The following is a 12184-nucleotide window of genomic DNA, read 5'->3' on the forward strand; positions in this document are numbered from 1 at the left end:
TGCCACTCATTTTCAAAAGCTTACATTATACTGATGCATTTTTTTGTGAAATTCAGTTTTTTTCTTTTATTCATTTTTTCCTCCCCAGGTAATGGAAAGTGAAGAATTTTTACTGTTGCCCGTTGGTCAACTAGTAGATATTATCTCAAGTGATGAACTGAATGTGAGATCGGAAGAGCAAGTATTTAGTGCCGTAATGGCTTGGGTGAAGTATAATGTCTCAGAAAGGAGGCAGCACTTAGCACAGGTAATTTTTGTTGTTGCCTACTACATACAATACTATGAATTCATTGAATAGTTACAAAAATTACCCTGTCTATTCTCTATCATCATGAAAAACATCAGCTCCCAAAGATGATTGTACTGGAATGCTTATTTGTTGTGGAAAACAAAAGAATAAAATTTTGCAATTAATACTTTAAAAAGTTGTATCTGTTACTCCACTGTCAAAAAATTTGCAAAACAACTGTCGTGTGATTTATACAGAAGTATCCAGGTTCAAACAAGTGTCTCAGAAAGGGATATTTCCACAAATTCACACTCACTATCTGCACTACACCTTAATCTGTTGTAAAGGTAGTCTCCCATTTTTTCATCCAAAATATTAGATTTTGCACCAGAGACATTGTAGTTTTGAGAGTATGGACGCAATTATAGCTTTTAGTTTCTGACATCTTGAATGTTATGTTTCTTTTCAAAGGTATTGCAACATGTTCGACTTCCTCTTCTAAGTCCAAAATTTTTAGTTGGAACTGTGGGTTCTGATCTCCTTGTACGAAGTGATGAGGCGTGCAGAGATCTTGTTGATGAGGCCAAAAACTACCTCCTCCTCCCTCAAGAAAGGCCATTAATGCAGGGTCCAAGAACAAGACCAAGGAAACCCACAAGGCGTGGTGAAGTTCTTTTTGCAGGTAATAAACTTGCAGTTTGTATTGGCAGTTTTTTAAAAAGATATGTGATAACCTCAGATCATAACAATAATTTTTTTATCAAGCTGTATCGCATGGTAAAAACCTCTTAACTTCTTCTTTTCCTCTCTTTTACGCACGCAAAGGTGCAGAATAATAGTGATGTAATATTCTTTATCCTGTCCTTGCAATGTACAAAAAGCAAATTACAGAGAATGAATTTCAGAGATTTTAAGCATATAGGAATGTCTAGTCTTACAGCTGAAGCATATGAAATTTATTGGCATATAGTATTAGAGAACACTGTCAGTATAAATTATGAAGTATCTAATTTCACTGAGAGACTCAGTGATTTATATGATATCTGAATGAGGCAGTGCAATTGTTAAGACACTGACCTCATATTCGAGAGGATAGAGTCTGCTCTGTCTGGCCATCCTGATTTATGTTTTCCGTGGTTTTTGTAAAGTGTTTCAGGCAAGTGTTGGGATGGTTTCTTCGATAAGATCTTGACCAACCGTTTTTCCTATCATTATAAAAGCATACTTACATATTTGGTGTGCAAGTGTATTTTTGAGTACTTTTATTGTATTGTAATGGAGGGCAACGTGGAGGGTAAAATCGTGGAGGGAGACTAAGAGATGAAAACACTAAGCAGATTCAGAAGGATGTAGGCTGCAGTACGTACTGGGAGATGAAGCAGCTTGCACAGGATAGAGTAGCATGGAGAGCTGCATCAAACCAGTCTCAGGGCTGAAGACCACAACAACAACAATGGCAAATCTTATATCATTGGAAAATGTTCCATGAATGAATGATTGAATGAATGACAAACACTCTTCTCTAAAAACTGTAGCAGTATAGAGAAAAACAGTACCATAGTTTATGGATCAACCTAAATACCTTATGGCTAGCAGATATGCAGCTCACAGAATATACAAATGGCCCCAACTATATTTGACTAAAATGCAAAATGTTGTTTCCCGGAAAGGGATAGGATATGGCACAAATGATTTTGTTAAGTGCATTACCGTTAATATTGTCAGGAAATTGATTGTTCAGAATCATTTATCAGCTGCAGGATGCATTACAATGCAAATGATCCAATTTATTGTTTATCCATTACTACCCAAAATAATAGACATATTAATTGCTCTCTGACCTAGAGCTTTTTCGCAAGTCTGGAAGCAGATCCATACAAAACATTTACCAAGAAGGTGTCTTCAAAAGAATAACTTTGCAAAAATCATAGCAAAATGTGTGCACTTATAAAACTAACAACATATTTTAATTAGCTGTGTGTTTTCAAGTTCTCATGGTGCAGTGAATGGTCAGTTAGATTTGAGTTGTCCAATTGCTGAAACCTTATTTCTTTGTGTAATATCTTTCGGCCATCTTCTGGGTGTCTTAAATGCTGAAGCTACATTGCTCACTCAAGGCTTTTAAACCCATGGATTGCGTCACTGCACATGCGACCAGAGAGAAATGAACAAGAGAGATGTCATTTGGAATAAAGTGTTATGCATAAACTGAATCTGTGATTAGCTGTTCAATCAGTGTTTGGGTATCAGTGTGTCATTAGTTTCCACACTGTAGTGACATTGTGGAGAGTTCATTAAACAAAGTGCTGGACTGCATGCTTTGCCCAGGCTGAAACTGCTTTCTCTGTTGCATGCTTCACCACCGTATCCTATAAAGATGAAGTCAGTACTGTAACTTACACATAGTTATACCACTTAGTGACCAGTGTCGATGTATTACGCTACCACATGTGATTCATTGGGCTGTTGGTGTTCTGTGTATCTTTCATGAACTGTTTGTCTTGTCTACCCAATTTATGATGGGCAATATTTACAGGGTATCATATTAAACTTTACCTTGTAGAGCAGAAGTCATTTTTGACAGAACCTAAAATGACTGCTGTCTTCAATGGAGGGTGAAAAATCCTTTTCACTTTGTACTTGGAGGATCTGACCTACTTCTGATGAGAGGCTTCCCACATATGGCAGGGAATCCATTGATTTGAATGTCTTTCTCTCATTGTAGTGTTTGTTGATGTGTCAGTAGCCAAGAAAACTGGAACTTGATTGAGTCTAATAAAAAAAATACAATGACAGTTTCATGGAATGAGAGTCGGCCCTTCTCGGTTCGGCCTGATGGTCAATCACTAAATCATAAGACTGTACTAGCAAGTAGAGATGGGTCGAACGCGTTCATTCCCGTGAACTACTTCATTCATTTCACTCTTTGCCGTGAAGCGTTCAAATGAAGTAGTTCATTCACGAAGTACGGAAGCCTGGCGAAGTTGCCCAGTTCGCCGCTCAGCCGCGGCTACGCTCGCTTCGCCTCGCTCGTACAATAAAGCTTCGTAATACTTGATAATTTTACCAACAGATGGCAGAACTATGCAGTAACGTGCACGCAACGTTTTACGCTCTTACAGCGTCTCAGAACTTAAATAGAGCATGGTCGAAGGGGACAAAGGAAAGATAAACAGAGAAGCCTGTCAAATATAAAGAAGGTATTACATTTAATCTTGCTCGACATTTTGTCATGAAGCGCCCAAAAAAGTCTTTATCTGCCAAGTGAAACTTTATTTGTTGTATTCATGGATTGAAAACTAGGGCTACCAACGAAATGCAGTCCAATTTTATGTTCCTTTTAAAATTTAATCCAAAGTAGAATGTGTATGTTTACCACTGTCACAAAGTCTATATATCTACGTTAAGAAATTATTCAGAAGTTTTCCTGTAGATTTTATTTTTTTTGAGAATAATAACCCTCCAGATTGAAAACAGTTTAAACTGTCACCTGTAGTCATTGGTACGATTTCAGGTAAAATCCCTCTTTCCGTGTTATTAACAAGCCTTTTATTTTCATGTTGGCTGTGCGTGCTCACACAGCCAGCCTCTTCGTTTGTATCATTACAATTCATTGGTCCGCAAGCGCTGCCAACGGTAGGCTACCGGTAGACGCGAAGCATAACTGAACTGCACAAATAGTCAGGGGTAATGATGTCAGCACTGCAGGAAGCAGCTGACGCTGCCTTCCCCTCGCCCCTCACCTTCACAAGCCATCGCAAACCAATCGTTTCCCACAAACGCCGCGCGATTCGTCGACAGGCAGTAGAGGGGGAACTGAAGTGAAGGGCGAATGAGTGACGTAGCGCCGATGTAATGGGATGAGGGAGAGGGGAAGAGAGTGAGTGAACTAGAAAGAAGTATGGAGTGTGTTATCTGTGAAGAGTTTGAAGTACCAGTTCATTGAAATTGAGTGGTTAGTTCACACTTCACTGGAGTGAAGCGTTCATTTGAACGACTCATTCACGAGCTCCCCATCACTACTAGCAAGTAATCGCTTACATTGCACAGGGATGTTCATATGTGGATGAAGTCCACAGTGATAGTGTCCTGTGAGGCAGTGAACTCAAATATGAATCAGAGACAAAGTCCGACAAAACTGTGAGCTGCACTGAACCTGATGGATTAGAGTGTGCTCAGCAGAACAACTCCGTTTGGTGGACTGTCTAGAACGTGGTGCATGCTTGGTGAAAGATCCCTGATTGTGAAACCACTAGGCGCGGACAGCATAAAGCCTGGAGTGCGAACTGACTGTACAATGGTTAGGCGGTGACCCAAGTACTCATTGAGTGTACCAATGGAGGCACATGAGTCACGGAAGTGAATGGCATTGGTGTTTTTGGTGATGCTGGAGGCAAGACTGGTGCCATACAGTTCTGTGGTGGCTGCTGGAGATTTGATTGTAAAAAACCCAGCATATTTGGTGTGTTGCTGCAAATTGTTTTTGTCTGAGCTCGAGAGGAATAGTTGTTAGGAGGCCAGAGCTGCAGCAACTCACAGTACATTACTGTGTGAGGAGGACAGAGCTGCAGCAACTCGCAGTACACTACTGTGTGGTTGGTGACTGTATTGCCGGGATACAGTAGTCGGCTTCCTCATTCGTTGAGTCGAGCTTTGGTTTTATCTGACCAATGGTGTTGACATGGGCCGTTCGTGCCACCCTTTTGCCAATTTGTTTATGGAGGACTTCAAGGAGAAACCACTGGAATCTACTAGTTTTAAACCCACAGTGTTTGGAGACATTTGAATACAATTTACGTCCCTTCAGTTATTGAAATTAATATGTTTAGCAAATTCTGGTTAATTGGAATAAAACCAACCATACACAAAACTTCGGGGATAAATTATTCCAGCATTGGACATCCATGGTTTCACCAGGAGAAAGAACAAGCCAAAACCTCACTTCTGTAATGCAATATCAAATAACCTGTCTGGAACGATAAGCTCTGGTCTAAAAGGGGGGCATGACTTAGTTACAACAGTGACGTACCTTCGTATGCTGTGTACCTGAAATCCAGCTGCACGTCATTGACCTGTTAACATATCTGCTCTTATCTATAATGCAGTTGTTCTTTTGCTTCACTTCCTTGTGTGAACCTGATTAGAATTTATATGAAGACAATAACACTCTAGAAACGGATGGTACCCCATTAAAAAAAATTCAAACTATTCAGGTAAAAATCAAGTAATTATTGAGATTTTTGTGCTACATTTAAGTTGGTTCACATATATTACAACATTTATGCAAAGTTGATGTAGCATTCATCAGAATTCCAGGCGTTCGCAAGACTGAAACTAATTCAGATTGACAAGATGATTCCGCTCTGCTGAATTAGTACTCACACTTACCACTAGATATCTTTGCTGCTGTGGCATGTGGACCTGAAGCACAAACCACCATGATATGAGGGTTGGACAAAAATATGGAAACATCTCTAGAAATGCATGCTTGAACAAAATACAGACACTAACCAGGTCTGCAGGAGGGCCTATTGTATTTGACCGTGAACTGCTCTTGTACAGTGTCCTCAATATGTTGCAAGTGTCAGTAATGATCAGAACAGTATTCTGTGTATAGTCCGATTGAAATTACTTGATAGTTGACATCTGTCACTTGGCGCTACAGTGTTTCCACATTGGCTGCCAGCTACCACTCAGCTATAGATGACAAACAAACACAGGGAGTCACATCAGAAATGTGTAACATGGAGCGGCGTTGGAAATGGCCACCGTGAAGTGCATCAGATATATGAGATACTCCGGCAACAACTGATTTAGTTACCAGTGACTAAACTGTGGCAGACAATATGTTCTGTAGCCCCGAATTTAAACCCATGGCCTAAGTTAACCACAACCTTATGATGTGCAATATATTCAAGAAAATGGCGATCAGCAGTCTGTGGCAGAACCAAAATCACAATCACTTTATTCACAGCAATTAAATCTAACCTCTGCAAGCAAACTCAAGGCAGAAAAAATTCAGTTTCAGTGCTAAAAGCAAACGGCAATTTCTTGCTATCATTTGTTACCTGGCACTGTCCTCACACTGGCTACATGATCTGCTGTGTTTTTAACTGATGAGTAGTCCTTATTGGCACGTGGTGGCAGATTATTGGTGATGCAGGCAGAGTCCAAACGAAAAAGAACGATAGGAAGAAAAATAAGAGTAAATATAAAAGTCAATATGGCGATGGAAATTATGTGACAAAGTATTAGAAATAAAAAAATTACATTTAAACCAATTAATTGAATAAAAATAGTAACTGTACTCTTTTGATTAGATTTTTTGTAAAGTCTCGATACCACTGATAAGTTTCGAACCTTCAACCTTCTCCACATCAGCTTTATATGCTAACGGTTGCACTATGCCAAAACATTAGGTTAGATAGTTTTAGATATTAACTGTGATCATCCAGTCGTGACGATGAATTGCATCCTTAAAAGATTCATCTTCATGCAATGTCGTGTGAAACTTATCTAATGTAAGTCAATCTCTGATTATGATAAATGTATATGTGATGCTGAATCGCATCTTACGCAGAATTATCCAGTAGTGTTCAGTTAGTGCTGCATATGAAATGTGTTCATTTTATTAGCATCATTTTGTGTGTGTTGATTTTGGTGTGGTTATCATAAAATACAAAATAAAGATAATGCCAGATCCATGATTCAGCATCCAAACACATAAAGAGAGAAAGCTGGGCTAGGAATTGGAACTGGGCTGACAAATTGTTGTGGCAGTTTGGTAGTGATGAACAATTCAAGCATGACTTTGAGAGCTTTGATTGGAGGAAACCATCTACAACACTCAATGTGTCAGCTATCAAGCAGTCTTAATTGGACTATAGTTTTGAATGTGTTATGTCAGACCTAAGTGGATTCGAACATGGACAAATAGCTGGCGCTTGTATGGTGGGTGCTTCTGTAACCAAGGGAGCCAAAGTGTTTGGTGTTTCAAGATGCACCATAGCAAAGCTTTATACTGCATTCAGGGAAGGCAGAAAATCACCACCCACTAAGTCATAAAGCAAATGAAAGTATGATTGCAACATACTGTCATTGAAGAGGATTGTAACGAAAAATAAGAGGGCAACAACTGCGAAAGTCGCTGCAGAGCTGAATGTCACACTCACGAATCCCGACCGAGCGAGGTGGCGCAGTGGTTAGCACACTGGACTCGCATTCGGGAGGACGACGGTTCAATCCCGTCTCCGGCCATCCTGATTTAGGTTTTCCGTGATTTCCCTAGATCGTTTCAGGCAAATGCCGGGATGGTTCCTTTGAAAGGGCACGGCCGATTTCCTTCCCCATCCTTCCCTAACCCGAGCTTGCGCTCCGTCTCTAATGACCTCGTTGTCGACGGGACGTTAAACACCACTAACCACTCACGAATCCTGTCAGTACTGAAACAACATGAAGGGAGCACCATAAGCTGGGAATTGCAGGGTGAACTGGAATTCCAAAACCACCCTCAGTCAGGCAACTGTTGTTTTGTTGGATGAATCTTGTTTCACACTGTTTCCAACTTCTTTCCGATTTATATCCCGAGAGTGAAACATAGCTGGGGGTTCGGTGATGATTTGGGCAGCCATATTGTGGTATTCCATGGATGCCATAGTTACTCTGCAGGTTGGCATTACTGCGAAGGATTATGTGACCATTTTGGTTGATCAAGTGCATCCAGTGGTACAGTGTTAGACCTCAGCAGCGATGCTGTGTTTGAAGGTGACGGAGCCCCTGTTAACATAGCTCACATTTTCCAGGAGCACGAGAATGAAGTGTCAAATCTCCCCTGGCCACCAGAGTCACCAGATCTCAATATTATTGAGTCTTTGTGGTGTTTGGGGAGAAAGGGGCTTCATCACTATCCAGCTCCATCATCATTACCTGATCTTGCCACTATTTCGCAGAAAGAATGGTGGAAGAGTATACTGAAAACCACAAAAAACCTGTATTTATCCATTCCAAAACAGCTGTAAACTGTTTTGGAGCTAAGTATTTTCCTATACCATATTAAGCATGGCAATGTGTTGTGTTTTTGGTGTTTCCATATTTTTGTCCCCCCTCAGTAGTTTTGGGATCTGCCGGCAATTAACACAATTTCTCTCAGAGACAGTTTACGCGAACTCAATAGTCACAACTAGACAGCCATCACAACGCTGATCCAATACACAACTAGTTAATCAGCATCATCCAGGTCACTGACATTTAGATGAGTGATGATGTATGGCGCTTGTAAGCTTTGTTCAATTAACATATCTCCATCTAAGTGTGTAGTTATAGTTATAATAGAAGGAAACATTCCATGAAGGAAAAATATACCTAAAAACAAAGATGATGTGACTTACCAAATGAAAGTGCTGGCAGGTCGACAGACACACAAACGAACACAAACATACACACAAAATTCAAGCTTTCGCAACAAACTGTTGCCTCATCAGGAAAGAGGGAAGGAGAGGGAAAGACGAAAGGATGTGGGTTTTAAGGGAGAGGGTAAGGAGTCATTCCAGTCCCGGGAGCGGAAAGACTTACCTTATGGGGAAAAAAGGACAGGTATACACTCGCGCGCACACACACACATATCCATCCACACGTATACAGACACAAGCAGACATGAGTGTGTAGTTGTAAGTGTTGTAAGTGTGTAGTTATTGTCACCAGCAAAATATACTATGAAGTACCAATCAATACATCAAAGGAGCTGTTTTTCATAATTTGTTACCAAATGAAGGTAAGTCATTTGACAGCGGATACTTTTGAGAAGCAGCATTATCCAAAAATGCCCATATAACTTGGATTTAACATGAAAAATGACATGAGAAGTAATCCTGTACTAAAAATAATTATAGTGACTGTAGCATATGTAAAATATTTATAATTTGTAACCGTAAAAAAATTTATACAGTGCAAGTAATTCAGGAGTAAAGGTAACTCACTGATAGTGGAGGCATTGAGTCTTAGACAGGCACACAAATACAGCTGAAAACTTCCATAGCTTTCAGACAGTTCCCCAGGAACTTCAAAAGGAGGACCAAAAATAAGTTAGAATAAGAACAAAATAATGTATAACCAATACAATGGCAAAAAAAGGAGGACAGGAAAAGAAGCTGAAAAGTCAAAATGTTTGGAAGTGATTTTGGTGAACTGTGGAGTTTTAAAAAGTAAGCAAGCTACAGTGTATTTTAAATGTATATTGACAATCAGTGTGTGTTACTAGTTTTGATTTATAGCAGTGAGACATAGACTTTTAGTAAGGAAAGCTAAAGACTATAATACATGAAGAAATCTAAAGAATCCAATAGTGGATGTCAAATGACATGATGAAGATGAAGATGACGACGATAGATGTAAGGTCCAGCCTAGCCCACCTTGTTCCATTTCTACGTATCTTCTGAAATTGCAACAGATGTTGCATTATTTCCTAATAAAAATTCTGCACCATTCAATTGCAGATCTAAGGAAATGTACTCTCTTCAGTGCCCAGGTGTACATCTTCATGTAAACTTACTGTATGGTATGTAGTGAAGGATACGTGATGTAACAATTTAGCCTCCCTTTCCATTCTAGTCCATTCACAAATGTTCCATGGAATATGCAACTTATAATATGCCTCAGTGTAAGTTCAGTTTTTTTTTCCTAAATTTGTCATTATCGTTAGTGAGTGTATTTTAAAAATTATCCTTTACTTGGTGCACAATGTCTTTGCTCCACTGTTTTCCACTAAAGGTTTTTGAGCATTTCTGTGATGCTCTTGCCATGATTGAACAATCCCATGACAAGTTTTTCATCTCTTCTTTGACTTTTTTCTGCCACATACACATGGTGAGACAGTGGGTTCATGTATCATTGGTTGGTAAGAGGCAATGACAGACAGCAAAAGAGGTACACATTTTATACTTTGTAAATATCTGTCACACAAGAATACATCCACCATATAGCTGAAAGCCGTCCTGTTGCATTGTAAAAAAAGATGCTGCCCGATTGTCTGCATCTACTCATCACTGTAGACAAACTTCTTTCCTGAAAACAGTATCCAACAACAGTGTTCATAAGCCTGTACTAATCTGTTCCATGCAAAGTTTTCATTATCAGAGGTACTTGTATGAGGTGATAGTTTCTGCATCCTGTACCAAAGTGGTGGTTTTGAATGGCATAACTACTGGGCCGTGTAAAGCATTGAATTGGTTAGGGATTTAGTATGTTGGATTCATTTACCTTCTGTAGGAATCCATGACAGTTTTCTGACCCCTGTCATCAATGCAAGTGCCTGCAAAAGTTTATAGAGGTAGTGTGTCCCACACATCAAGTGTCCATGACCTGATTAAATGTGCTGCAATTGAATGCTTTGTCCGTTCTACACTTGACTGTCATTTTACTGGTCAGTCCTGTTTCTAATAGTGTACGACTTGTGTGATGTACTAAATTATTGGATTTGATGTGGTAACAGGAGTGCTCTTCCAGCATGCAAGTCATATATAATTCATTTGCTCAGATATCTATTTAATTTCAGTTCCTTCTTTTATTGTTTTATTTTCATTACCTCCTTAAAAACTAAATGCTTAGAGGAAGTAAAATGGGGATGCTGAGTGTAGTGTCATGTTGGTGATACTGAGTAATCAAGAAACAACCATGTATAATTCATGTGCAAATGTTGTAAATTTAATTTTCAGAAACTTTTTTACAGCCATGACTAACAACTATTAAGGCATGTTAGTGTGACATCTGTATGCTTCATGCTCCAGGTGTTTTTGCCCCTTGCCGTCAGAAATGTCATGTGTACTCCTCACATAAGATTACTATTTGGACAAGTAAATAAATCATTTGCCTACAAATTTATTTTCACCTTATGTTCAGTCTGTAAAGCTGGAATGAATGCTGTTACAGTATTTTAGTAATCTGTGTCACTTACAGTGTACACAAATACTGTTTCTTAGTTGTGCCTTTTGTTTGTGTGATGTAATTTTCTGCTGAATTAATATCCCATTTTTCTAATGACTTCATTTGATTGTCCTTTCCATTAAATTAATATCCTGTTTCCCTAATGAAATGAACACATTATGATTTAGTACTGAATTGTATTTCTACAGTCTTTTTCAACTACAAACAGTATACTCATTTACAAAGATTTTCCTTACCCCCTTTTTTTTCTTATTTAATGTTTTACGTTTGACCATAATAACTACCGGTCACTGTGGCCGAGTGGTTCTAGGCGCTTCAGTCCAGAACCACGCTGCTGCTACAGTCGCAGGTTCGAATCCTGCCTCGGGCGTGGATGTTTGTGCTCTCCTTAGATTAGTTAGGTGTAAGTAGTTCTAAGTCTAGGGTACTGATGACCTTATATGTTAAGTCCCATAGTGCTTAGAGCCATTTGAACCATAACAACTTATAAGCTCATCTGATGTCATGTATGATTGTAGTATTTACTAAAAGAAGTGAAATGTTAAAAAAAAAAAAAGAAATACTCAAACTGAAAAATAATGGCACATATTGGCTGGCAGAGTTGGTCAACATTGGAAATAGGTGTATGAAACAAAAGTAGTTCTGTGTCTGATCAATAGCAAACAATAATATACCATATGCACACTGCCAGAATAATGAACCATGTTTTGCTTTCAGGAATACTAACTTTTCTGCTCTAAGTATTTGGCAAATATTGATTATAATTTTTACTTAGTTGGAGGATGGTGCAGTGGGGATGCAATAGCTTCCGTGGAACGGTTTGATCCTCAATCAGCTGACTGGAAAATGGTTGCACCAATGAGTAAACGAAGATGTGGTGTTGGTGTTGCTGTACTAAACGATTTACTGTACGCAGTTGGTGGCCATGATGGGCAGTCCTACCTGAACAGCATAGAAAGGTAAGAGAATATCAGTACTTTAATAAATGTAGTGTTTCTTTCTTTTGTTTTGTATTAT

The 12184-nt window shown here is 39.1% G+C and overlaps 1 protein-coding gene across 2 annotated transcripts in view; it reads left to right on the forward strand.

Moving 5' to 3' along the window:
• Positions 1-12184, forward strand: part of LOC126088574 (kelch-like protein diablo) — a 74489-nt gene that overhangs the window by 28594 nt on the left and 33711 nt on the right. For both annotated transcript variants that reach the window (XR_007519970.1, XM_049906768.1), the window contains exons 5-7: positions 89-247; positions 701-911; positions 11943-12126. Coding sequence is in view for 1 of the 2 variants with exons in the window: in XM_049906768.1 (XP_049762725.1) it covers positions 89-247; positions 701-911; positions 11943-12126 (554 nt within the window). In the remaining variant the exon portion in view is untranslated. The remainder of the gene's footprint in view (positions 1-88; positions 248-700; positions 912-11942; positions 12127-12184) is intronic.

This window comes from Schistocerca cancellata, chromosome 6 (genome assembly GCF_023864275.1).
Source record: "Schistocerca cancellata isolate TAMUIC-IGC-003103 chromosome 6, iqSchCanc2.1, whole genome shotgun sequence".
In the NCBI taxonomy this organism is placed as follows: domain Eukaryota; kingdom Metazoa; phylum Arthropoda; class Insecta; order Orthoptera; family Acrididae; genus Schistocerca; species Schistocerca cancellata.